Here is a 27,674-nt window from a genome sequence, read left to right as displayed (position 1 = left end):
GTTAAGCATTTCTTCATGTATCATTTTTACTTCTGAGAAATCTCTATTTAGCTAATTTTTCCATTTATTAATTAGGTTATTGATTCTTTGAGGATTTAGTTTCTTGAGTTCCTTGTATATTATTCTAGATATTATACCCTTGTCAGATCTATAGCTGGCAAAGATGTCCTTTGCTGTGCAAGAATTTTTTTTTTTTTTGGTGGGACATGGGGCTTGAACTCTGGGTCTAGGCGTTGCCCCTGAGCTCTTCAGCTCAAAGCTATAGCCGTACCCCTTGAACCACACCCCACTTCCTGCTTTCTGGTGATTAATTGGAGGTAAGAGTCTCAGTGACTTCAGTACCTGGACTGGCTTTGAACTGTGATACACAGATTTCAGCCTCCTGAGTAGCCAGGATAACAGGCATGAGACACCGCACCTGGCTTGTGTCTTTTTAACTTCATGTAATCCCTTCATTGTGGAGCACGTCACATCAGGGAAATGGAAACCTATGCGGTAAAAGGAGGCCTAACTCGTGGCCCAGTGCTCATTCCCTGGTCGTGGGTGAGATGGTGCCTGCCGCCCGGTTGGAAAGCGTGGCTGTGGTTTGTGATGGGTACCTCTGATAGGGCCTGAACCCTTCCCTCTCTCATACAGCACATGATTCCTATGTTAGCTAAATGGACTTTCTCAATGAGAGTACCTTCCCCACCCTGCCACCTTTGTGCTGATAGGCTCCTGCATCCTATGTTAGCTGAATGGACTTCCTCCATAAACGAGTTCCTGCCTTGAGAGGTCTCCCTGATGCATCTGATTGTCCTCCAGCGAGGGAGGCCAAGACTAAAAACCCTGACAGTTCATCAATTCCTTCTGCAATTTGCTAGGCTCCTAGATTTTTTTTTTTTTTTGCCAGTCCTGGGGCTTGAACTTAAGGTCTGGGCACTATCCTTTAACATTTTTTTACTCAAGGCTAGCAGCTAGTACTTTTCCACTTGAGCCACAGAGCCACATACGGTTTTTTCTGTGCATGTGGTTCTTGGGAATCGAACCCAGGGCTTCGTGCATGCCAAGCAAGCTCTCTACCACTAGATCATGCTCCCAGCCCAGGGCTCCTGGAATTCTACGCAGGAAGTTCTTACCTATGCCAATAAGTTCTAATGTTTTTCCTGTTCCTTCCTATAGTAGGTTCAAGGTTTCTGGTCTTGAAGTCATACATCTTGAGACAATCTTTGTGCAAATGTAAGAAACCAGGCATCTAGTATCGGTCTTTTGCAGATGGATGTCCAGTTTTCCCAGTACCAGATGTCTTTTTTTTCAACATATATTTTTTAGCTTCTTTGTTAAACATCAGATACTGTTAGGTATATGTTTATTTCTGCGCCATCTAGCCTATTGCACTGGTTTTTATTTCTGTTTTTGTGCCCATACCAAGCTGTTTTTCTTACTACAGTTCTATAGTAAAGTTTGGAGTATGTAACTATAAAACCTCCAGCACTGCTTTTATGGTCCAGCTTTGTTCTGACTATTTGGAACTTTTTGTGGTTCTTTTTTTTTTTTTTGGATAGTTTATTTCTGCAAAGAATGACATTGAAATTTTGATAGAATTGCATTAAATTTTTTGTTAGCCTTTGGTAGTATGGTCATTTTCACGATGTTAATTCTGTTCATCCATGAAAGTAGAAGTCATTCTACTTCCTGGTGTTGTCTTCAATTTTGTTCTTAAGAGTTTTATCATTTTCATTATAGAGAACTTGTACTTGCTTGGCTATGTTTATTTCTAAGGATTGCTTTTTTATTTTAGGCTGTTTTTTTTAAAGCTATGGAAAATAGAATTGCTTTCCTGATTGCCCTATCCACTCATTGTTGATATATGGAAAAGTTACTAATTTTGGTGGATTGATTTTATATACTGCTATTTTGCCGAAGGTATTTATCAGCTCTAGGAGCTGTGGGAGTGCAGTCTCTAGGCTCCTTTAGACATAGGGTCATCTGTAAATGAGATGGCTTGACTTCTTTCTCTATTCAGATCCCTTTTTTCTTCTCCTTTCCTTACTGCTCTGGTGAGGAACTCCAGTACTATAATGAAAAGGAATGGAGAAAGTAGACAGGGTAATGGTTATGAAACACTTGAGTGTCCGGATCTTACCTTGAATAAGTGGAATACAGCGTGCAAGCAGCTTTGCCCTTTTCTTTTCATATCCTTTTTGAGTGATGTCACCTAAAAATAATGATTAAAGAAATAATCACATATTCTCTAAAGTTGTAAGTTTTTTAATAAAAAGCTTACCGCATAAAACCTAAAAATATTTATGTCTTTCATCTAGGTGACTAGATAAATTCTGATGGATCCAATTCATAGGAAGCCATGTGATAAAAAGGAACAGATCATGGACACATAGCAGAGTTTGAGCCAATCTCCTACGCCAGTGGCTGAAAGATATCAGACTCACAGAGTTACACCCTAAACCATCCCACTTAGTGACATTCTGGAATGGATGAATCTACAGGCCAGGAAAGAGGGGGGGAGGGAGACGGGGGACGGGGGACTGTCATCAGAGGGATCGATCAGGGAATCTGGGATGGTAAAACTTCCTCTGTGACAAGACTGCAGTGGTGATTATACAACACTATACACATACTCTATTCACAGACCCTCACTGCATACAAGTAACAAAACTTTTCAAGTACTGCTCAGCATCAACTAGGAGCTTATCAGAAACGAATGCAGGCCACGCTTCACAATCTACATCTGTAATAAATGAATGATGTCTGTGCAGGCTCAAGTTTGGGGAGCATTGGAAAAAGGAGTCTCATAAGCCTAGCCATCCTTAGCCATGAGCACTCCTGGGAGATGATTGGGGAAAGGACTGCTGTCTTCATAAATTCTCACAAACAGATTAAATTACCTGGGAGTGAGGTAGGGTACCTCATAAGCATACTTCAATCTTCATTCACTATTTCATTCCTACACAGAACTGAAAATGCTAATGGTGGATCTTTGATATTTTTCTGAAGACTTTATTTAGTGAAGAAATATGCCAGATAGGGCCGGGAGTTTGGCCTAGTGGTTAAAGTGCTTGCCTAGCATGCATGAAGACCCGGGTTCGATTCCTTGGTACCACATACACAGAAAAAAGCCAGAAGTGGTGCTGAGGCTCAAGTGGTAGAGCTCTAGCCTTGAGAAAGTCCAAGGACAGTGCTCAGGCCCTGAGCTCAAGCCCTGGACTGGCAAAAAGAAAAGAAATATGCCAGATACTAGTAGCTCACATATATAATCCTAGCTACTTAGGAGGCTGAGATCTGGAACTGTGGTTCAATGCTAGACTGAGTAGAAAAGTCCATGACACTCTTATTTTCAATTAACAAGCAGAAAGCTACAAGTAGATGTGTGACTCAACTGAGAGTGCCATTTTTGAGCTAAAATTCCAAACAAGAGCATGAAACTGAGCTCAAGCTCCAGTACTGGCACAAAAAGAAACAAAAAGAAAAAAGAACTATTATAAAACCGTCACTAAGTTGTTGTTGGTGCAATCTTTCTACCTTTACTCTTGCTGAGGATCGCATTGTTTGTAAGCCCTCCTCCATCCTACACATCCCTCCATGCAAGCAGTCGAGTGCTGAGTAACGGAAGACATGTACTGAGTGCTTAACTAAGTATTTCCTCCTGACAAATTAAAAAAATTCATCTCGCTCAGGCTTTATTATATGAAAATATGAGCACAAGTGTCTGACATCTAATTCATGTGCCACTAGAAGCTCTAGGTGGGCATTCTAAACAAAAGGAGCCCCTGAGCAGGGAGGCCCAAGTTTGGTCCAGGAATGAGCTATTGGTGGGGCTACCTCAAAGTCCTTCAGCTATGAAGACCTACCCTGCATGTAGTCAACCTGCCCTGCCTGTTCCCATCCCATGGTTCACCCCATGGTCTACCCCCACTTTCACAAAACAACTGTCCTGTTATGTTTCATGTGTCTTTTCACAGACTGAAGCTGGGCATTGCTTTGGGTCCATGTGTTTTCAATGACATGAACTGTATTAAGAATCTGTTTCCCATTTCTTTCTCTACATATTCTATTTTAACAACAACCCATCCTCAGAGATGAGTACAACTGACTAACCTACTATCTAACTCCAAGGCCCCTTGGAAGTGCCCGCCCTTGCCTCATGCCTAGATCCTCAGGCTCTGAGCAAGCCCACCCCCAGATCTTTTGGACGTGGACTCTTCACTCCCTGGACACTCAGACCACCAATGTGACAGGGATCATCACCCTCATCTGCTCCACAAGCTATCTGCATAGTTTTGCTAATCATATTTGAACTTGTAGCTGGGCCCAGGTGGCTCACCCCTGTCATCCTAGCTACTCAGGAGGCTGAGATCTGAGGATTGCAGTCCAAAGTCAGCCGAGGCACTAAAGTTTGTGAGACTCTTATCTACAATTAACCACCAGAAAACCAGAAGTGGTGCTGTGGCTCCAAGTGTTAGAGTGCTAGCCTTGAGCTGAAGAGCTCAGGGACAGCACCAGGCCCAGAATTCAAGCCCCATGACCAACAAAAGAAACTGAACTGTGTACTTCAAAGCATATGTGTGTGTGCAGGATTAAACTTGGCCTCAGTGATTGAGTGCTACCTCTGAGCTTTTTGGGTTTTTTTGCTCAAGGGTTGAGCCACAGCTCCACTTCTGGTTCCCCCAAACCCCTTCCCTTCACCGTGTCATGGAGCTTGACCTCTGGGCCTGGGCTATGTCCCCGAGCTCTTCAGCTCAAGGCTACTGCCCTACCCTTGAGCTACAGCACCACTTCTGGTTTTCTAGTGGTTAACTGGAGAGAAGAGTCTCACGGATTTTAGTGACTGGGTTGGCTCTGAACCGAGATACTCAGATCTCAGCCCCCTGAGTAGCTAGGATTATAGATGAGAACCACCAGTGCCCAGCTAAAGCATACATATTTTTAAAGGATCATCTACTAAAATTTGTTTCTTCTAAAATATACTCACATGTGGCCAATTTAAATGGAAAATAAATGCTAAAATTTATAAGCCATTATTTAAATGCAGAGAGAGAGTCAGGACTTTGGCCTAGTGGTTAAAGTGCTTGCCTAGCATGCTCGAAGACCCAGGTTCAATTCCTTGGTACCATATACACAGAAAAAGCTGGAAGTGGTGCTGTGGCTCAAGTGGTAGAGCTCTAGCCTTGAGAAAGCCCAAGGACAGTGCTCAGGTCCTCAGTTCAAGTCTCAGGACTGGCCAAAAAAAAAAAAAGCAAAGAGATTCATTTATCAGAATAAGTATTCATTTCCTAGAAACCATCCATCCTTACTATGGCTCCATTTCAAATCAACATCAAAATAGTGAAGGGACCAGGACATGAAGAGGTACTGTAAGTCCAAGTCAAGCCTGTAAGGCCAGCTACACAGGAAATGAGCTTTGAGGACTTTGATTTCAAGCCAACCTGGGTAGGAAAGTTCCACAAGACCTCTTATCTCTAATTAACACCCCCCCCCAAAAAAAAAAACCTAGCCTAGTGGTAGATGGCTAGCCTTGAACAAAACAGCTTTGAGACAGCAGTAGCCCAGTAGCCCTAAGTTCAAACCCCAAAGCCAGCACTCACTCATGCACATGCACAACACACACACACACACACACACACACCAAAAAAAAAAAAAAAAAAACGATTGAAGTTTTGGAAGCATTACTGTGTCTCAAAGTGGCAGAGTGCTAGCCTTGAGCAAAAGAGCTCAGGAATAGCACCCAGGCCTTGAGTTCAAGCCCCCACCAAAAAAAAAGGTTAAGGTGCCAAAGAGTATCAAGACATTAAACATACTAATTCCTTGATAGATGCTCAATATACCCTGGAGCCCATTTCTTTTTTTATAGCAGAAACAATCTAACATAATCAGATGTAATTGACCCTCCCTGTACAACGTAACTACATATCTATAAATCCATCACAAGCTGAATATACTCTGTGTCAAAAATGTATCTCATATCCGAACCCGCCAAACTTCCTAGCCTTGAGAAAGCCCAAGGACAGGGCTCAGGTCCTGAGTTAGTTCAAGGCCCAGGACAGAAGGAGAAAGGGAGAAGGAGGAGGGGGAAGGGGAGGAGGAAGAAGAGGAGAAGGAGGAGGAAGAGGAGGAGGAGGAGGAGGAGGAGGAGGAGGAGGAGGAGGAGGAGGAGGAGGAGGAGGAGGAGATGGAGGGAAGAGGAGGAAGGAGGGAGAGGAAGAGAAGGAGAAGAAGAAATGGGAGATGGCTTTAACAATATGCTATGGTTATGTAAGGGGTTCCTGGGGAACACTAGAGTTCTATGCACTATTTCTGTCACTTCTTAGGTATGAGTCCAAAATTATTTCAAAGAAAATGTTCAAAAATATATGGAAATACCTATAAGCCTAGCTATCTGGAAGTCAGCTTGAGCCTGAAAAGTTCATGAAACTCTTCTCTTCAATTGATCACCAAAAGCCCAGAAGCAGAGCTGCAAAATGCAAGAGTGCTATCCTTGAAAACAAAACCTCAGAGGCAGAGCCCAGACCCTGTGTTCAGGTGCCAGAACCACCCCATATATATATTGTTTTTTAAAATGTCTACTAAAATTTTCCAACAACACCAGCTTGTAAGAGTTCTCTTCTCTCTTTTTTTTTCTTTCTTTCTTTTTTTGCCAGTCCTGAGTTTAAGCTCAGGGCCTGAGCACTGTCCTTGGGCTTTCTCAAGGCTAGAGCTCTACCACTTGGGCGTCAGCACCATTTCCGGCTTTTTTCTATGGATGTGGTATCGAGGAATTAACCCAGGTCTTCATGCATGCTAAGCAAGGGCCCTGTTTTTGTCTTTTTAAAAGTTTACTGCTTTGGGTTTTGTTTGTTGGATTGTTTCGAGCTGGCCCCAGGGCCTTTTGTTTGTTTTCACTGCTCACAACTGGTGCTCTGACACTTGAGCCATGCCACCAGTCCTATATTTTGCTGGCTAACTGGAGACGGAATTTCATACACATTTTTTCCAGGCTATCTTCAAACCACAATCCTCTAGGTCTTAGCCTTTGGAGTAGTGAGGATCACAAGTGTGAGCCACTGAGCCCTAGCTTGATTTCTGCTCCTAATCTTCTCCCTCCATTAGAGAAGCAGACATTAGAACAATCATGCAGGGGCAGGGAGTTTGGCCTAGTGGTATAGTGCTTGCCTGGCATGCACGAAGACCCAGGTTTGATTCCTTGGTAACACAAACTTAGAAAAAGCCGGAAGTGGTGCTGAGGCTCAAGTGGTAGAGCTCTAGCCTTGAGAAAAATCCAAGGACAGTGCTCAGGCCCTGAGCTTAAGCCAAGGACTGGCAAAAAAAAAAAATAGGCTGGGTGTTTGTTTGTCATAGATACATATAAAACAATCATGCAGTACTACAACAAACCCATTGTAATGGTTAAACTTTTTCAAAACTCTGACAAAAATCAAGAGATGACACCAATTAGGGAGCAGTAAGACTTCCAGTCCTTACTAGAGGGTGTGCAAATGGCGTAGCCACTCTGGAAAACAACCTAGAAGTTTTCTTTTCACAATGCTGAGTGTGTAACCGCAGTCCTGACTATCTACCTTAGATAAATAGACTATGTTCAAATAAAAACCCACATACAGGCCGGGCGCGGTGGCTCACACCTGTAATCCTAGCTACTCAAGAGCCTGAGGATCGAGGTTCAGCCAGCCTGGGTACTACATAAAAGCAGACTTTATAAATGTTAAGTTTTTATCTACAAGTTTTTAAATAAGACATAAAGGATATACATTAATTATACTGACTACCGATATGGAGGCATTCCATCCGTGGTAAAGGCAGAATTATGAGACTCAGACCAACTTCCCCTCTGAAACAACTAAAATCACTGTGTTTAAGAAAAGGGAGGCGCCAGGTTCTGGTTGATCACGCCTGTACTCCTAGCTACTCAGGACGCTGAGATCTGAGGATCAAGGTTCAAGGCCAGCCTGGGCATTAAAGTCCATGGGACTCTTATCTCCAATTAACCACTAGAAAACCAGAAGTGGCACTGTGGCTCAAGAAGTGGAGTGCTAGCCTTGAGCTGAAGAGCTCAGGGACAGCGCCCAGGCCTAGTCAATTCATTAACTAAACTTGAGGAGCTGGGGTAATACACACACCTGCATGCCAGCTACGCTGGAGGCTAAGGAAGGAGGCTCACTTGGGCACAGAAATTATGGACCACCCTGGGTAACACAGGGAGATCTCATCTCAAAAATGAAAGAATGAGGAGAGAAAAGTTACTATACTAAGGTATAATCATGACCCTCCCATCTCAGCTTACCAAGTAGCTAAAATGACAATCGTGAGCCACTATACCCAGTTTCTAATAACTTAAAAGACATTCAAACTGAAATCTGTAGTCAGCTAAATCACACTTCTCAAGGTCCAAAGGTACCTAATTATGAATGCTTACCACATCTTCTTCACTTTTTTTTTTGGTGCTGATACTGAGGCTTGAACTCAAGACTTGCACTCTTTTTTGGCTTTTTCCCTCATGGCTGATGTCTTACCACTTGAGTCATTGGAATCTCATTGACTTCTCTACCCTGGCTAGCTTTGATTCATGATAATCAGACCACAATCTCCTGAGTAGCCAGAATTACAGGCATGAGCCACAAGTGTCTGGTACCTGCCTCATTTTGTACAGTTTATGAATTTATTTAAATTAAGTAAAACCTTGACTATGTGGTCAGGCCATAAAGACAAACACATCAATATCACAGGAAAGTAATGAGATTCTTCCATGAAAACATGGTTCCTGATAAGTTATCTATTCATAAATGTGAAGTATCATTTAGTGGAAAAAAGCTTGTAAGCATTGCTGGATGAGCTAAAGACACACCAGAGTACAATCTTTACTGGGTACAAATGATAAGAACTTGAGACTACTTTTGCAACTGGAGAAACTTACCATCACACAGACCTTCCTTCAAATGACCTCTTCAGAGAGGTACGCATGCTCTGGCTGCAGTGGGGTTGGAGCTTGCCTACTGAGACCCCTTCCTCATATAACTGTGACACTTCCCCTAGGAGGCTCAGTAGACTGGAAAACCAGTGCAACCCCTCCTCTTCACCCTAGACTCACAATTCAATCCTATGCCCATCCCCAACTCAGTTCAACAGCTTCTAGTCTGCTGATCAGATGGTACTCACTGCTAGGCTCATTATCCCACCTTCCAAAATCGAGATGGCTGTGGGCTTCTTTCAGCTTCTAGAGGACAGTCCTCTTTATTACCCGAGAGCTGACTGTGAGTATGGACCCTCTACTGCCCCAATGCAGATGCCCATGCTCTTGCTACATCCTCTATGGGGTCTTCTGATGAAGATTCTATATCTTTCCCTTTGAGGTCTGGGTCTTTGAGAGTTTCGGTTAGCTGCCCCCCCCCATCTTGCGTTTTCCATTTTTCCTTCTCAAAAAAAGAATTCACTTTTGTTACTTTGCATTCCAGTGATTTCCAGATTTCTGCCACAAGCCCAGCCCTTTCCAGAAAGTGCCAGACCCATGTATCTAGGTCAGTCTGGGGAGGACAGTGAGCTCTGCTGTTCTCTTCACCCAGTCAGCTCACCTAGACCTTCAAAGTCTTCTTGTGTTCCACATCTTTGTGGGCAGCAACCCTCCGGTCACTCCTTTCAGAAACTCCAGTTCATGGAAGGCCCTCCACACAAGTTTTCTGCCTACATTTCTGGTCATTCTCTCCCTACAACCACCTTGCCCTGCTGAGGATGACACATGTTTTTCAAACTAACTTTTCTGTCTCCAATTTCAGGCCCTTTAGGTATACCCTCCACACATGGCCAGAGTAGTCTTCCTGAATCCAGAGAACAAAAGAGAATACAAAGAAATGCTTTAATCACTTCTTAATACCTGAACAAAACTGCTGGCTCTCTCATTAAGACTTGTTTAAACCATCTAAGAATACCTGTCCTAGTAATTCTTTGTAAAATAGAAAATTGGCCATCTGCTTTGAAGGTCTTCTGAGTTCCTGAATGTACATGCATATCACATTTTCTATTTTCTCCATTTCATTCTCATGTATGAGAGTAATGTAGAAACCTGCATGCACAACATTTTAATCATACTTTTCTATACAATAGGATGTCTTAAGTCAGAGCATATACTTTGTTGTATTGCCCAATACAGATGCTATAGCTATATATGATTAAAAAGTAAGTAATTACAAGTAAATTAAAGTGAATATTCAGTTCCCAAATTCTACTAGTCACAAGTCAAGTGTTAAATAGCAACATGTGGCTAGCAACTACTATTCTGGCCAGCCTAGAACATTCTATCACTAGAGAGAGTGCTAGACGATATCCCTCTAGAGATGACAGCTGCCAGCCCTTCCATGAACAGGCTTTCCAAACAAAGCTCAAGAAGATGTCACTTCATCTGCCAGTGCCATTTACCCACATGACACCATGACCGACCTGACTCTCACTCCCAGCTCACACGGCACCACGGCCACTGCCTGCTCACTGGGCATTATGGACACTCCCTTTCTGGAGGGACTGGCTCTAGACAGATCTTGTCACATTTCCTCTCACATCATAAGGCAAGAAGTCTCTCGCACTCAGTCTGAGGGCAGCACAAAGGCATACTAAATATTCACTTGGACAGCCATAGCAAAGTACACAGAGTGGGGTCTTAAACAATAACAACAAAATTCACTTCTCACAGTTTTAACATCTGAAGGCCCAAGGTCCAGGTGCCAAGAGCGATGGACTCTGGCAAGGGCCGTATCCTTGGCTTAGTAGTGGCAGTCACTTCTCACTGTGTCCTCTCAGTGCCTCTCTTCTGTGCACATACATCCCAGTCATCTCCTCCTCTTCTTGTAAGGACACGAGTGTCACTGCATTAGGTTCCACCCAATGGCCTCATGCTTCCTTAATACCTCCTTGTAAGTCCTGTTTTAAACATGACTCACCAGGAGTTAAGGCAGCTACATGTGATCAAGTCCGGCCTTTGAGTTTCAGAGACTTATTGTGAGGGCCTTTACTACAAATACTGTAGAAAAAGTTCTTTAGTCTGAAAGGGAATAAAAATCCCTTCTCTAGAGGCTGGGAGTGTGGCTTAGTGGTATAGTGCTTGCCTAGCATGCATGAAGCCCTGGGTTCAACTCCTTGGTACTATATACACAGAAAAAGCCAGAAGTGGTGCTGTGGCTCACGTAGTAAAGTACTAGCCTTGAGAAAGCCCAAGGACAGTGCTCAGGCCCTGAGTTCAAGCCCCAGGATTGGCAAAAAAAAAAAAAATCCATCAATCAATTAATCAATCAGTCCCTTTTCTACTATTTCCAAAGCTGTACGCTTCAATCATCAGTAGTTAGTGCAGACTAAAGCCACAGGATTTCTATTATTTTCTTATGGCAAATACAAGGACACTATCTAAAGGGAACTCTTGCAATCTAATGGTCCCCAGTTGCCTTTGAGCCCAGGACATCTCAAGAGCAAAGACCCTTAGTTCCCTGTGGAGAAAGGGAAGGGAGAGTCTTGGAGTAATTACTGATAACAACACAGATAACAAATTCTTTAAAATGTTGTGTCTTTTTTATTTGCCAAGTAGTATGTAATTTCCTATGTTTTCATAGATAAGCACAATACTAAAAATGTTAGATTACTTAAAAGATATGAATATTAAACCACAGGACTGTTATTTCTACTCAGAGGCAAGATGCGATGCAAACAAAATGCTACAGTAGGTACACAACAGAGAAGGTTGCATGTGTGGGCCAGGGAGGACATACCTGGATGATCTCTGTACTTTTAATTCTGCTGTGAACCTAAGACTGCTTAAAACAATAATATTTAAAAATAAAAGGCTTAACCTTATTTTATTTCTAAAAACAAAACTGGCAAGAACTCCAAATGACAGGACAAGTATAATAGGAAGTAGGGTCTTGCTGTATAGCACAAAATAGACTGGAACACATGAAACAGCCCACGCAGGCCTCAAACTTATGACCTTCCCGACACTCCTGGGTCAGAGCCAAGATCACAGACACGTACCACAACACTGGCTAAGAACTTTTATATAGCACAAAACACTTGCAAAACAAGACACACCCAAGTACTTGTTGACATGAAGGCAAGGGCAGGCCTAAAAATTATATCACAAATTTGAGAAATTAAAGACAAAAAGCCAAATGGCTTTGCAAAAGAGAGTAGTCCAACTTTGCACACATACAAACTGAGCTTTAAACCCTATTCATTTTATTCCATCTACAATGGCAACTCTTCATTATCAGAATCCAGGGGGACAAAAATCAATCCAAAGTAAAACTGTAGAATAGACTTATTAATCAGAATAAAGAAATGGGAGCAGGATACAAGTAGCCCAGTGTATGAGAATTTCCTTTCTAAGTCACTGCAGAACACTAAAACAAAGAACAAATCATATACCATTGTCAATATTACCAGCTCACCAGTGATGACCTAAAAAACTACAAGACACTGCTGGGCAAGATGGCTCACACCTGTAATCCTAGCTGAGAGGAGGCTGAGATCTGAGGATGAGGTTCAAAGCCAGCCCAGGCACAAAAGACCTGAGACTCATCTCCAATTAATCACTAGAAAATGGGAAGTGGGGCTGTGGCTCCAGGGGTAGGGTGGTAACCTTGATCAGAAGAGCTCAGGGACAGTGCCCAGGCCCAGGGATAGGGCTGTAGCCTAGAGGTGAAAAGCTCAGGGACAGTGCCCAGGCCCAGAGTGCAAGCCCCATGACCCACAAAAACAAAACAACAACAAAACCTACAAGACACTGATATGCCAAAATCAGCTGCAAGGTGTATCCAAAGAGGGCCAGGAGTTTGGCCTAGTGGTTTAACGTGCTTGCCTAGCATGCATGAAGACCCGGGTTCGATTCCTCGGTACCACATACATAGAAAAAAGCCGGAAGTGGTGCTGAGGCTCAAGTGGTAGAGCTCTAGCCTTGAGAAAGTCCAAGGACAGCGCTCAGGCCCTGAGCTCAAGCCCAGGACTGGCAAAAAAAAAACAAAAAAAGAAATTTGTCAAAAAGGTATAACACAAAAGCTTAGGAATTTATTTTCAAAAATCAAGGCTACCTTAATAATTTCACTTTGTTTTCTTCTCCCTCTCTTCCCTCCTTGCTTTCCCTTTTCAATAATCAAAAGATATTCACATAGCAGATACTTCTTTCACTGATGCACTTGTTGCACATTATAAAGGGTTTTTTTTGGTTACTGTTTTTAGGAAAAGGAATCAATTTAGTTAGCTGTCAACTGCTGAAACACATCAAACACAGTCACAAGGAGTTACAAAGACAGTGTATCTATCTACGGGGGCAAAACTTAGAAACACATTTGACATATGTGCACTTGACGCTACAGTAATTCTCCCGGATGAAGACATAAATCCAGCCTAGCGATCCTGTAAGACCATTCCCACTTTTAAGCATTCCTAGGAGCATCTAATCACCAAGAAATTTCAGATCCACCCGTTTCCACCTAACGTGTGGACCAACTCAAAGCAGCTGCGAGCGGATGTGTGCCGGGTAAGACGTGACGGGAGTTTCCCCGGGCGCCCTGCAAGGTGCCCCAATCTGAAACCCACCAGCTACTAGACCCACCGACAGGAGGGGGCCGCGGAGCCCCCGCAGGCCGGGCCCGTGCGGGCGTCCGGCGCGATGCCCTCCACAGCCCGCCTGCGCCCGGTGACCATTTGTCCCGGGATTTTCTGCGGGCGTTCGGGGCGCAGCACCCCTGAGGGCGCAGGCCGCCTGCCGTCCCCTCGGGAAGCGCTCTGCGGGCCTCGGCGTGGGCCTGGCCTCCGGCTCGGCGGCGGCGGCGGCCCCGGGCCCGGCCTGCGGTCCCCGCGCGGGCGGCCGCCTGGGCCCCACGGCCGACGCCCCTCCGCCGGCGCCCCGCGCGGGGAGGCTCCCCGCCCCGGCCCCGCAGGGCAGCCCGAAGCTCACCTTCCGACAGCTCCAGCTCCAGCTCCGCCAGGCCCTCCCGCACCTCAGCGGGCAGGGGCGCCGCCTCCAGCGGGCACCCGCGGTCAGCCATGGCCGGCGACTCCGGCGCTCGCCGCCGCCTGCGGACCAGCGGCAGCCGCCCGGAGCTGGCGCGGGCCGGGAGCAGCCGGGCGGCTCCTCGCGGGCGCGAGCACGGGCGGGTCCTCGTGGACGTGGACGCGGGCGCGAGCACGGGCGGGTCCTCGTGGACGTGGACGCGGGCGCGAGCACGACGGGTCCTCGCGGGCGTGGACGCAGCGGCTCCTCGCGGACGCGGACGTCAGCAGCTCCCGGCGGGCGGCTCCTCCGCGCCCCCGCTCCCGCGCGTCCTCCCCGTCCGCCGACCCTCGCGGGCGCGAGCGGAGGAGGGGACGGGAAGAGCGGCGCGCGTGCGCGCGGCCTGGCCCGCGTCGGCGCGCGGCCCGCGTGCGGCCTGGTCCGGGCGATGGGCGCCTCCCGGGCGGCCCCCCCGCGTCCCGACGGCCGGCGCGCCCCCCGCCGCCCGTCGCCGGGCGTCCACTCATTTCCGGGGCTCGGAATGGAGAGGGAAGCGGAGTCGCGGGGCCACGGCCGGCCCACCCGGAGGCGCGGTGCTGGCCTGGCCGGGCACCAGCCGGAGCCCCGCCGAGTCCCCGCGGAGGAGGGCCGGGCTCCCGCCCCCGGCGCCTCCGCCCGCAGATGCCAGTGAACGGGGCAGGAAGGTTAGGCCCGGTGCGCCCTCGGAGCCCGGATCTGGATCTGGAGCCCCGTGTGCGGGACGCCCTGGAGGAGGCCCTTACACCACCCCTGGTCCGACTCGTGCTGGGCCTAGGAAGGAGGCCCTCGCTTTTGGCTGGACTTTTTTTAGTGTATGTGGTCCCGGGGACTCAAATCCGGGTCTTCGTGCATGCTGGCAAGCGCGCTGCCACTGGGCCACACGCCCAGCCTTGGCTGGACCTTTGCCTCAAGATAAGGCATTGCTTATCTTCCAAGCAAGTAGATGCTTGTAAATCAATCCCGTCCTTGGAGGTGATTGGAGAGAATGGTTTAGATCACCGCAGCTGCCAAGCCCCAGTCCTCTTAATTCAAGGGCCCAGCAAAGCATCATCTGTTGCCTCTTAAAAGGATTCAGAGTTAAGTCCTATATTTCAGACGCTTGATTCATTTGTCCCATAACAGCACACAAATAAAGACAGGCTGTCTTTCAACACACCTTGAGTGAAGCACAGACATTAACCTTTACCCTCCTCGGGGGCACAGCTTGCTTTTAGTAAGAAACAGAAGCACACAACTGTTTAAACACAGCATGATAGTAATGCAAGTCTGAGCGCTTCTCTGTATCAATTGAGCTAAGTAATACATGAGAATTTATTTTTTTTTAATTTTAGTATTTTTGTTTTTTCTGTTAATCAAAACATTATTCAGTGTATCTGCAAATAAGGGTCTCACCATATAACCAGGAGATGTGCCATAGGTACTTAGACCCTGTGTAGGAGCCCATCTCTAATTCCACATTGCACCAGTCGCTGGCTTTCTGAATTGTTGCCCTCCTCCCATCCTTCCCATAGCTCAAGGGTCATCTAAAGTTCACCAAGCCTTGCAGCACAGCCTTCTAAAGCTGTGCCAGTAATGTAGAGTGGTTGGTCCTGACTGGGGCAAGGCATCCCAGTCCAGGAAGTGGCCTCAATTGAAACACCGCTTGCAGAAGGCATGTTCTCACAGTGACCAGTGTCCAAAGAAGTCTGGCATTAATGTAAGGTAGTACAACCCATTGCTAGAGAAGGGTTGCGGGGCTGACAGTTCCAGTTTCAAGCTGGTCTTTCTGCTGCCATTTCAAAGGTCTGAACATCTGGCTTCCCAGTGGCGGCTTCACTCACTGACAACAAAAACAAAAACTGGGAGTGTTTACAGTAAAGACTGGAAGCTCAACACAAAACATCTTCAACAGTATTTGTGTTTTGCAGCACTGAACAATGCTTAACCGAGGGTAACCTCAGCTCTAGGGCTTTAGAGGAAATTGGATCAGTGTCTCACTTCCTCCAGAAATTCATGCAGGCTAGCCAAAGTTTTGCCTGGGAAACCTTCCTTACATTCTTTACACAGGGGCTGATACCAGCTAAACATTTTATACCCCAAATTTCCACCTCAGCATTTGCTTCCAGATAAATCATCTTGTTCATCACACACTCAGCAGCCACAACAGTACACAGTGTAACAGCACAGGGTTCCCTGACTCACCCGGCAGACTTCATTCACAGATTCACAACTGTTACTCCATAACTTGTCACTCCGTAATTCCCAACTCACCATATTCCCACCAGACAAAAGTGGCATTTGGACAAAGATAGCAACCCAAGGCCATGGACACAAACCTAGTCTCCAGGTTACATGAATGTTACCTAAAACAGCAAATGACCCAAGGTTACATGGATGCGTTGAACCAGCTGAGTCTTTGAAAAGTGCTTCCGAAATTATGGCGAGAGAAGCCTGACCTACTCGATTTACTCTTCAATGGGAGAATGTGAGGACTTAAAACAACCTTTCTAAGATGATACAGTACAACTCATAACAAGCTGTAATAACCATGTATTGACAGAAGCTAAGAAAGTTGGTGCTGGATTACAAGGGTGCTCGGTGAAGGGAACTAGAAAATTTATAAGCAGTCTGCAGGACACAGGAGGAATCCTCCAGGCTAAGAGATTATCAGCACAATGGCCTAAAAATCCTAGAGAATGCACTGTTCCTTTACATCGTACGTGTGTGCACAGCGTGTGTGCGCACGCCGCACTGGGCCTTGAACTCAGAGCCTGGTTGCGGTACCTGAGCTGTTGTGCTCAAGGCTAGCACTCTACCACTTGAGCCACACTCCACTTCTGAATTTTTGCTGCTTAACTAGAGATAGACTGGATTTTGAGGTTTATTATTCCAGAGAACAACACAGTGAGTTCTGACCACAAAGCTTTGTCATTCTACACCTGACAGAAAATGCCCCATTTTTAAGGGGAAGCCTGGGAGTTCAGTTCCAAGGTTTGTGGACTACATTCTCTGGACCAGATGATGGCTTGGGGTCTTCTCTCCAATTTTACTATTGCCGCATCTCTGAAATTGTATGTCATTTGTCATGGGTTTACTCCTTCCCAGTGGTCAGAGTGTCAAAGGGAAGAAAACTGTCATGTATATTAGTTTAAAAAAAAAAAGTGTTGGAAGGAGGGCTTGAGAAATGTTCCACAAGACCACAAAGAGGGATTCAAAGGGAGACTGCAACAGAAAAAGCAGCACTAAGAATTTGGCTGTCGGGAGGGGAGGGGCCTGGTGCGGGCCGACCGGTGCGCGAGGACTGGGGCCCCGGCCCCGCATGGCCGCCGCCGCCGCCGCGATGGCCCAGCAGCAGATGACCAGCTCGCAGAAGGCCCTGATGCTCGAGCTGAAATCCCTGCAGGAGGAACCGGTGGAGGGCTTCCGGATCACCCTGGTGGATGAGTCCGACCTCTACCACTGGGAGGTAGCCATCTTCGGACCCCCCAACACCCTCTACGAAGGCGGCTACTTTAAGGCATGCCGGGGCCTCCCGGCAGCAAATTGGGGTTCCTGAAATAAGGGGCAGGGACTGGAAAAATTAGAAGAGAGACAAACACATCGGGTCCAGGAGGTCTGCAGCCCAAGCAAAAACTGCCGCCTCGTTTATTTTTCACTCAAAGTTTTTATCCCTCCCTGAGAGCAGGGCACTCCCAGGTGTTACATCCAGATGGTTAATCAGGGAACTGTTGGGGGTTACATTCATATGGTAAATCTCAGATCAATTGAACAGGAGAAGGCCAAAAAGCAATAAGACAATCAAGCAATTATCTGATGCAAATCAAAGTACAGTTTGATTCCACTCTTGCTCCCGACATATCCCCCATCTTTATTTTAAAAGAAGCACAAGTGCAATTTCTATTCTTTTCACTATCTCTAATTATCTCATTATCCTGTCTCGCTTTCCAAAAATGACTGGTCCCTTCATCTAAAGGGGATAGATGGGCGGAGATTCGGCTTCTGTGACTTCTTCAAGCTGACTCAGGGGCGTTGTCTCTGTGCTTGACCAGGGACCTTAAGAAGCCTAGCCTGTTTTATTAGGGATTGCAAGGATTAGATATCAGGAATAATAATTTGCTCCAAACTGGAGATCATATTTAACATTTAACAACTGCACGAACCATCTTTGGCTACAATAGTGTAGTTACATAGCACCCATTTGCAAAGGCCTTTTCTTGATTGTCTGGGGAACTAAATTTCTGCAACCTTAACAATGCTTCAGTTGTCAGATCTAAACAGATTAATAGAGACACAAGTCTCAGATCCACAAACTTTTCCTGAATTTGTGGCTGGTGTCAAAAATAAATAAATAAATAAATAAATAAATAAATAAAAATTTCGCTCAATTAGGGCTTTAAACTACCCACTATCACAGAAGATTGACAAGTTCCTGCCCAGTTATGAAAGGCACGGGCATTAGTAAGGCATGCTTACAAACTATTCTATGACCTCCCGGCTCTGATTAATTTGATCGGCCAAGCACAAGTGACTAAGATCTGACACCATCTCTGCCGTCCAAGCAGAGGCTTTCTGCATCGTGTCCCAGTAGAGTTTCTCCACACAGGGATAAATGTCCCATTGGCAATTCACTTGCTTAGTTGCTGGACTTGAACTCAGGGCCTGGGCACTGTCCTTCAGCTCTCCAGCTCAAGGCTAGCACCCTGCCACTGTGAGTCCTGAGCTTGGTGCTTGAGTGCTGTCCCCCAGCTGTTCAGCTCAGAGCTAGCACTCTGCGGCTTCGAGCTCCCAAGCAACTCTGCCTTAATAGCACTCTGCTGCCAGATTAGACACCACAATCACACAGGGACTTTGCTTTGCCCGGGGTTGGCTCAAAACTGCAGTTTTCAGATCAGTGAGTCCTACAAAAGGCCACGTTTCTCCAATTAGAGCAACAAGGTGGTCGACACAGAAATAGTCTCTAAGCATGAGCTTACCTAGAACCTGGAAAAGGCCAAAGTTACATCTGAATAAGGATTGCTGTTCTTCTCCAATGGGCTAGCTGGAAGTTACAAGAGCAAGCTGAAATAGCAATTAAGCAATTACTTTGGTAGTCCTGATTTTCCTTTTCTCTCTTTCTTTAAACATTTAAGACAACTTCACTTTCAAATATTGTTTAGAAACCCATTTCCAATGTTCTTAATAACTTTTACTGATACTGGCTTAAACAATTAACACCTTAGCCTTTATTTGCAATTGAAAAACCTTTAAGGGCACAAAGAACTCCTGCCCTCAGGCCCCCTAGGGCCCAAGGCACTCCTCTTGCCTTTTAGAAAAAAGGGGCTCTTATGCAGTTTAGATTACTGTCTAAAACTCCAACAGTTTAAACTCAAATAACAGTTTTTCCCTAATGCAAGAACTATAGACATCAGTGCACCAAAAGTCTAAGTCTGGACTTAGTTTCCTTCCCCCCTTTTTTTTTTAAACATTCCTTTAAAATACTAATCACATTATCCACATTTTACCATCAGATTTCTAGTGTCAGTTTGCAAGAAAGGACAGGCAAAGTTTCAGACGTTAATGAACAATTTTTACATTTAAATCTCTAATACATGTTTCCAAACTTTAACTTAAAATAATATATCCCAAATTCCCTAACACCTCTGTGCTGAACAGGATACAATGTTTACAATGTAAACAGTTGTATGCCCTGCAATAAAATGCAGATTTCAGGATCTAGAAAAATATTTACCAGTTTTTCTTTAAGACAACACAATAATTCTTTGAGACATTGTAAAACATCCAAACCTAATATTTTTCTTGAAGTTTAGACTCAGATTTACCCAATTGCTTTTGTGTTTCAAATGAGCTCAACCATTGTTTTATACAGCATGCTGACAGTTTAACCTTGAACATGTTCACTCACACCCATTCGCACACACATTCATACTCAAAGATCTTAAAGCGCGCAAAATTAATATCGGCCGTTCATTTTCCAGAAATTTTAGTATCATGAGGGTTTTTTGCTAATCTTATTCTTGTGGGTGACAACCAAGTTTTAAAACAAAGCTTTTTAACAAAGCGACTAGCTAAAATTTAAGACTGAAGTTTGTGTCCTGCCACCAACTGTCTCCAGACTGTCACTTCGGCAGGTAGTAGGAAAAAGGAAACTAGAAGGAAGACTGCAGCTGCTTTGTCTGGCCTCTGCTCACCTCAGCTGCAGCCGATTGGGAGGGGCCATACTAGGCCGCAGTGGAGTCAAAACTTTTTACTTCCCAGGAATATTCAAATAGATAACAAGGATGTGCTTGAGTACGCACAGAAAAACCATAAGGATCCATATTTAGAACTGGTACCAATTTTAAAGACAAAACTGGACAAAACAACAACAACAGAAAATACCCAAGGAAAACTATAACACAAACAAGACAGAGAAGCGGAGACTTTTAAACAGAATCAGACATTGACATATAACAAGAAAATTGGACTCAATCAGATACACAACACAAAAACATGAGCTCAGCTGTTTTTAGATTTAGACATGTCTTGCTGGTGGGACTCTCAGGTATGCCTTGATATTGACAAGAAACTCAGAAGGGGAAGGGGGGTCAAGGCGTCCCTTGACCACCCAGGCCTCTATTTTAGGCCCACAGTGCACCTCCTTTTTTTTTTTATTAAATAAAATAAAATAAAATAAAAAAACTAAAACAAAACACAGACATACAGGGGGTCGGCCGACTTCTACTTACCTCTGGAGGCCTTTGCTTTTCACCTGGGCATCTTTTACAAAAAAGGTTATTAAGAAGAGGGATGGTAAAGACAAAATAATGTCACATATTAAATTGTGTAGAGTCAATGAATATGTTAAAAGGTCCCTACATAATAGTAAAAGGAGGAGAAACACAGCTCATATGAATGTGTGGAACAAGTGGATCAGTAGCAGTCCCAATTGACATGCACAAATAACTCAGGTCCTTTCCACGTCGCAGGATGCACCACTGGAGGGTTGGGGGTGTAGGTCCAGTGAGTCCCTGCTTGGATGGCCACTGTCACTCTCCACGATCCGAACGCAGCGTTCAGGCAGCCAGCGGGCGTCATTTTCTCCTTGTGAAAAAACACATACATGCCCTCGACCCCAGGTTAGAACAGGATCGGGTCCATGCCAAGCACCAGTTAGGGGATCCTTCCACTTTACTAAGGCAAAAGCACGCTGCTCTCTTTTTTCCCAGAATCGCTGAGCAGCAGATAAATTATTTGAATCCAGATTCAAAAAATTTAAAACAAATAAAGCATGATTAAGTATATTCACAGGGGTAGCGGGATACGACTCTCCTTTCTGTATTTTAGCAATTTGATGTTTTAATAATCCATTAGCTCTCTCCACGATGCCTTGACCTTGAGGATTGTAAGGAATGCCTGTAATATGAGTGATATTATAGGAACGGCAGAAGGATTGAAATGCTCGGCTTGCATAGCCAGGGCCATTATCTGTTTTTATTTGCGAAGGAATCCCCATCACAGCAAAGCATCGAATGCATTGAGAAATACAATGTTTAGTGGCTTCCCCAGCAAGGGGGGTGGCCAAGATGAAATTAGAATAAGTATCTACAGTAACATGAACATATTTTAATCGGCCAAATGATGGAACATGCGTGACATCCATCTGCCAAATGTGATTAGAAAGCAGTCCTCCTGGATTTATACCTAAATGGGGGGCTGGTGAAAAAGGGACACAGTTGGAGCAAGTTTTAACTATTTGACGTGCCGCTTCTCTAGATAATTTGAACTGTCGGCGCAAGGCTCGACTGTTTTGATGATGGATGGCATGTGACTGCTTAGCAAGTTCAACCTGAGTTAAGTAAACTCTGGTGGCAGAGTCAGTGACCGCATTGCCCTCACTTAAAGGGCCAGGAAGATTAGTGTGAGCTCGAACAAAGCCAAAAAAACAGGGGTGGTTGCGAGAACAAAGCAAAGTTTGTATTTGGCGAAATTGGGTCTGAATATTGGAGTTAGTAGTTCCAATAAAAGGAACAGTTTCTATGACTTGAAGAGCACGAATTACATACTGACTGTCTGAGTATAAGTTAAAGGGCTCGTCTTGTAACAGGACGAGTGCTTGTAAAACAGCCTCTAATTCCACCTCTTGGGCGGAGGAAAAACCTGTAACCCAGGATTGAGTTTTCCCATTAATGGTCAAAGCAGCCGTTCCATTTGAGGATCCATCTGTAAATACCAAAGCAGCAGAAGATAAAGGCGAGGCCTGTACTATGGAAGGAAATAGAAACGTATGACACGCAGCAAATTGGAGAAGTTTGTTAGACGGGTAGTGATGCAAAATTTTTCCCGTATAATTGGCCCAAGCAATGGCCCAAGGATCGCAATGGGCGAATAGCCAATCTTGTTGTTGTAAATTATATGGGACACAGATAAAATGAGGTTCCTGACCTAAATATTTACGGGAATCCACTCGGCACATGTGTATCAGATTAGCTACCAATTCGTAGTAGGGGGTCAGCACTTTGCCGGGTGTTGATGGTAGATAAAGCCATAAAAGTGGGCCATCCTGCCACAATACAGCAGTTGGGGAGTGAGAAGTAGCTAAAATGTAAACTCCCCAGGGTTTAGAATAGTCACAATAGGTCATTTGTTGCTGGGAAATTGCCTTTTCTACAATTTGGATGGCCCTCCTGGCGTCAGGATTTAATTCGCGCAAGGATGTAGGGTTGGTATCTCCTTTTAAGAGATCAAAGAGGGGTTTTAACTCTCCTGTGGAGAGCTTTAGATAAGGCCGAAGCCAATTTATATCTCCTAAGAATTGCTGAAAATCATGAAGAGTTCTTAAGTGGGAAGTTTTTAATTGTATTTTTTGGCTTTTAAAATAGTGTGGGCCTAATATATGGCCTAGATATGTAAAAGGGGGGTGTTCCTGAACCTTTTCAGCTGCTATTATAAGGCCAAAGAGGCTCAGATCTTGCTTTAGTTGTCCAAAGGCTTGTCGTACGATGATAGGGTCAGAACAAGCCAACAAGATGTCATCCATATAATGAACAATATAAACAGAAGAAAATTTTTCACGAGTGGAAGAAATGGCTCTAGCTACAAAACTTTGACATAAAGTTGGGCTATTTGCCATGCCCTGTGGAAGCACAAGCCAGTGATATCGCTTCATGGGTTCTTTAAAATTAACAGAGGGGACGCTGAAGGCAAAGCGCTTACAGTCTTGAGGCGCCAGGGGTATAGTATAGAAACAATCCTTCAAATCTATAATAATCTTATAAGTATCCTTTGGGATTGCCATGGGTGAAGGCATGCCAGGCTGTAGGGCCCCCATCAGTTCCATTGTGGCATTTATTTTTCTCAAATCCTGTAACAGCCTCCATTTACCTGACTTTTTCTTTATAACAAAAATTGGAGAATTCCATGGAGAGTTAGAAGGGGCCACATGCCCCAAATCCAGCTGTTCCTGTACCAGCTGCTGTACTGCAATGATCTTTTCTAGTGAAAGAGGCCACTGTTCGACCCATACCGGTTCTTCAGAGAGCCAATTTATGGGATCAGCATGAGGGGCAGGACAAACGACAGCTCCCATTAAGGAATACCCTAATCCTTGTCTCGTAGGGCGAGACTGGGGTTGGAGCGGCTCTAGCTCCCCCTGTGCTGCTCGGCCTAGTCCCCTAAAGGGGAGGAGGCCTTGATCAAGTAACTGCTTAGTGACCGCAGCACTAGGACTAAACATATACACTCCCATTTTTTCCATGATGTCACGACCCCATAAATTAATTGGCAGATGATCCAGGACAAATGGCTGAAAATGACCAGAGTGCCCTTCCTCATCTCTCCAAACAAGGATCGCACTGCTCTGCTGTGGGTCAGTTGCTTGCCCAACCCCCTGTAGGGAAGTCATAGAGGTTGTCAGGGGCCATTGGGCTGGCCAATGTTTCTTAGATATCACAGACACATCTGCTCCAGTGTCTAATATTCCCTTAAAGGGCTTTTCTTGTATAAATATAGTCATCTCAGGCCTCTCTTGTTTTATGCCTTGTACCCAATAGATATCAGAAGATCTAGATCCTCTCTGTCCACATGGGGAATTAGTAGTCTCCCCGGGAGGTAAAGGGACGAGTATTAGTTGTGCCAATTTTTGACCGGCTGGGATCGATACCACGTGTTTCGGGGCAGAGGCCATAACTTTGATTTCTCCAGTAAAATCCTGGTCAATTTTGCCAGGTGTAATCTGTATCCCTTTAAGGGCTGAGCTACTTCGCCCTAACAGCAATCCAGCCACTCCCGGGGGAAGGGGGCCGAAGACCCCCGTGGGGAGAGCTTGTGTCCCCATCTCTGGGGTCAATACTGAGCAGGTGGAGGAACAGAGGTCCAGTCCTGCACTGCCTGGGGTGGCACGGAGGAGGCTGGAGACTGATCTTGGGGGGTTGTTAGAAGATGCACTTGTGGCCGAGAAGAGGGAGGGACTGCCCCATGGTTTTGCGGGGCCAGGGGCTGGCCCCTTCTCCAGTTTCCCGAAAACGGACGGCCATTGCGATCTGTTCTTGACCTGCAATCTTTAGCCCAGTGCTTCCCTTTACCACAGCGTGGACATATGCCAGGTGATTTTTCTCTCTTTTGCCTGGCCTGGCGTGGGCATTGCGTCATCCAATGTCCTATTTGTCCACAAGAAAAGCAACGCCCTGGGGGTCTAGCATCCCGAGAATGCCGCTGATCTCTATATTTTAGAGACTCAGTAACAGTCTTTCCTTGAGGAGCAGCGGCTAAAGTAAGGCCTTGTACATGGGAGGGTCCAATATCAGCACACAGTGAAATAAAGTCCGTGATTCCTCCCTTATTCCTATGGGGTCTGATAGCCGCCTGACAGGCGGCGTTGGCATTTTCATAGGCTATGTGTCTAACTATACTCTTCCTTGCATTCTCATCTTGTACTAGGCAGTCTGCAGTCTCCATTAATCGAGACAAAAATTCTAGATAAGGTTCATTCGGTCCCTGTTTAACTTCTACTAGATTTTTTGTACGATTGGAATTGCGTAACTTTTTCCAAGCCTCTCTCGCCGCAGCATTTATTTGTAAATAGGCCTCCTTTGCATAACCCAATTGATCTTCAGTGTTTTTATAGGTTCCCTCTCCTAACAACTGATCAACAGTGTAAGGCAGGTTCTTAGACCTATTTGTTTCAATTTTAGCCCGACACTGTGCAGTGAACTCTGTCTCCCATAATAAGTACTCTCCTGCACTAAGGCGTGCTCTGGCAAGCCGCTTCCAGTCATTCGGGCATGCAATACCAGCACACGCAGCCTCCAATATTACTTGAGTAAAAGGGGCAGTTGGCCCATATTGGGAGCAGGCATTTTTTAAGTCCTGTAATAGTTTAACAGGAACAGGTTGATGGTATACTTGTTCATCATGATCAACTAAACTAGGGAAGCATCGAGGCCCTGAAATATCTTCCCTCTCTCTAGCAGCCTGAGTCAGGTTTAATTGCGATGCACTGTGCCTGGTTGTAGTGCCTGGTAAAAGGGACTTGTTGCTAGGGCCTTTAGGCTTGCCTAAAGGTTGAGAAAGGGATTGAGGCCGTAAGGCTGCAGCTGGAGGCGGTGGGTGTGAGGGGTAAGATTTAGAATCAGACACCATAGTGGCCTGAGGGTCATATTTCTTTCCTACTTCTGGGGGGGCTCTCTGCTCTGTCCCCATTTTCGATAGAAGATGTAGCATTTCTTCTAACTTCTTCTCTATCGTAGCCACCCGGCCCTCCAATGACTCATCATAACTTTCCTCCTTGGTATTCAAACCTGAATTCTGATACTCAATATCTACTGGTTGTTGTTCCCTTTTCAAGATCTCACTTTGACTCTCTTGGGCTGCGGCATATGGCTCAGCCTCAGGTTCTTCAGAAGGGTCCTTTAACTCATAAAGTTCCCTTAATTCAAGATTAAGTTCAGCATTTTCATGTAGAGGATCTATGTATTCACTTACTAAATTCCATACAGTAGCAGCCTCTACTGGGGTCTTTTCGGGGCCATATACATCATAATAATCTAGAATTCTTTTTCCTATCCGCTGCCAGGCTTTTTGGAATTCCTCCTCTATAGACCTCGGGCATGCCTCCTCGACAAACTGTAGGAAGCTCTGAAGCACCCCTTTTTCCACCCACGTTCCGTGGGCTTCAAATAGGCCTGTTAAGATCGGTAGAAACAACCCATGGCTATTAGCTTGACCCATAATTTTTACTCCTGACTATACTCTCTTAATAGTCCTACGATGTGTTACTCACCACAGGGAGGGGTCCTTCACCTTCGTCCCAGATTTTCAGGTCCCTGTTCGGGCGCCAGATGCCGGGGCCTCCCGGCAGCAAATTGGGGTTCCTGAAATAAGGGGCAGGGACTGGAAAAATTAGAAGAGAGACAAACACATCGGGTCCAGGAGGTCTGCAGCCCAAGCAAAAACTGCCGCCTCGTTTATTTTTCACTCAAAGTTTTTATCCCTCCCTGAGAGCAGGGCACTCCCAGGTGTTACATCCAGATGGTTAATCAGGGAACTGTTGGGGGTTACATTCATATGGTAAATCTCAGATCAATTGAACAGGAGAAGGCCAAAAAGCAATAAGACAATCAAGCAATTATCTGATGCAAATCAAAGTACAGTTTGATTCCACTCTTGCTCCCGACAAAGGCACATATTAAATTTCCTATTGACTACCCATATTCACCACCTACCTTCAGATTCTTGACCAAAATGTGGCACCCCAACATTTACGAGAATGGAGATGTATGCATTTCGATTCTTCATCCACCTGTAGATGACCCACGGAGTGGCGAACTCCCCTCAGAAAGGTGGAATCCTACTCAGAATGTGAGGACTATCCTGTTAAGTGTAATCTCACTGCTTAATGAGCCCAACACCTTCTCCCCAGGCAATGTGGATGCTTCGGTTATGTTCAGGAAATGGAGGGACAGCAAAGGAAAAGACAAAGAATATGCTGAAATCATTAGGAAACAGGTTTCAGCCACTAAGGCCGAAGCAGAAAAAGATGGAGTAAAGGTCCCCACAACTCTGGCGGAATGCTGCATCAAAACTAAAGTGCCTTCCAATGACAACAGCTCAGATTTGCTTTATGACGACTTGTATGATGATGACATTGATGATGAAGATGAGGAGGAGGAAGATGCCGACTGTTAGGATGATGACGATTCTGGGAATGAGGAGTCGTGACGGGCGCCTTCAATGGCCCTGTACTGCCTGCCGTCTCAGGCCAAAGGGAGGGGAGCCAAGTGGGGACCTAGCAGTGGCCCCTCAGCAAAAACTTATTCACAGGGGTGGGGAAACCACACAGCTCCTGCTGACTCCCCTGTGGATCAGTTTGCTCCTTTTTATGGACCTTTAATGGAGAGAGAGTAACCCTCCACAGAATGTCTGAATTCTTGCATTCATTATCCTTCATCACTGTATTGATTCCCCCCCCAAAACAAAACAAACCACCGCCACCATCATCCAAACTCCCCCTCACTTCGAGTCTCCAGAATGTTCACAGCAAAACACATTTGGTCTGATTTTAGATTCCTGAAGAATTAGTTAAAAGACATTTTATGTGTTTAAAGCTGGGAACCCATTGGGAGTTCCTAAGTGCTGCATATGCTGGGTAGCAAAAGAAAATGGGGGGGAAAAATCCCAGAAAACAAACTTTAAAAAAAAATTTTTTTTTTTTTGGCCAAGGTTT

General features: G+C 45.3%; 2 protein-coding genes across 4 annotated transcripts in view; one reads left to right on the top strand and one right to left on the bottom strand.

Annotated features, from left to right (window-relative positions):
- Dip2a (DIP2 acetate--CoA ligase A) overlaps nucleotides 1-14,119 on the bottom strand; it is an 88,035-nt gene extending 73,916 nt beyond the window's left edge. For all 3 annotated transcript variants that reach the window (XM_090351027.1, XM_090351038.1, XM_090351046.1), the window contains exons 1-2: nucleotides 13,922-14,119; nucleotides 2,126-2,197 (exon numbers count right to left, since the gene is read on the bottom strand). In XM_090351027.1, the coding sequence (XP_090207153.1) occupies nucleotides 2,126-2,197; nucleotides 13,922-14,012 (163 nt within the window). In that variant the 5' untranslated portion in view covers nucleotides 14,013-14,119. The remainder of the gene's footprint in view (nucleotides 1-2,125; nucleotides 2,198-13,921) is intronic.
- A 3,184-nt stretch (nucleotides 14,120-17,303) lies between these two features.
- Nucleotides 17,304-27,623, top strand: LOC150069797 (ubiquitin-conjugating enzyme E2 R2-like). Its single transcript, XM_090351059.1, has 2 exons — nucleotides 17,304-17,492; nucleotides 26,630-27,623. The coding sequence occupies exons 1-2, from the start codon at nucleotides 17,316-17,318 to the stop codon at nucleotides 27,134-27,136; spliced, it is 684 nt and encodes a 227-aa protein (XP_090207185.1). The 5' UTR covers nucleotides 17,304-17,315; the 3' UTR covers nucleotides 27,137-27,623.
- Nucleotides 27,624-27,674: the final 51 nt, after the last annotated feature.

This window comes from Megascapheus bottae, chromosome 1, assembly GCF_031878675.1.
Source record: "Megascapheus bottae isolate mThoBot1 chromosome 1, mThoBot2.hap1, whole genome shotgun sequence".
Lineage (NCBI taxonomy): Eukaryota > Metazoa > Chordata > Mammalia > Rodentia > Geomyidae > Megascapheus > Megascapheus bottae.
This window is presented reverse-complemented; position numbering and strand designations above follow the sequence as displayed.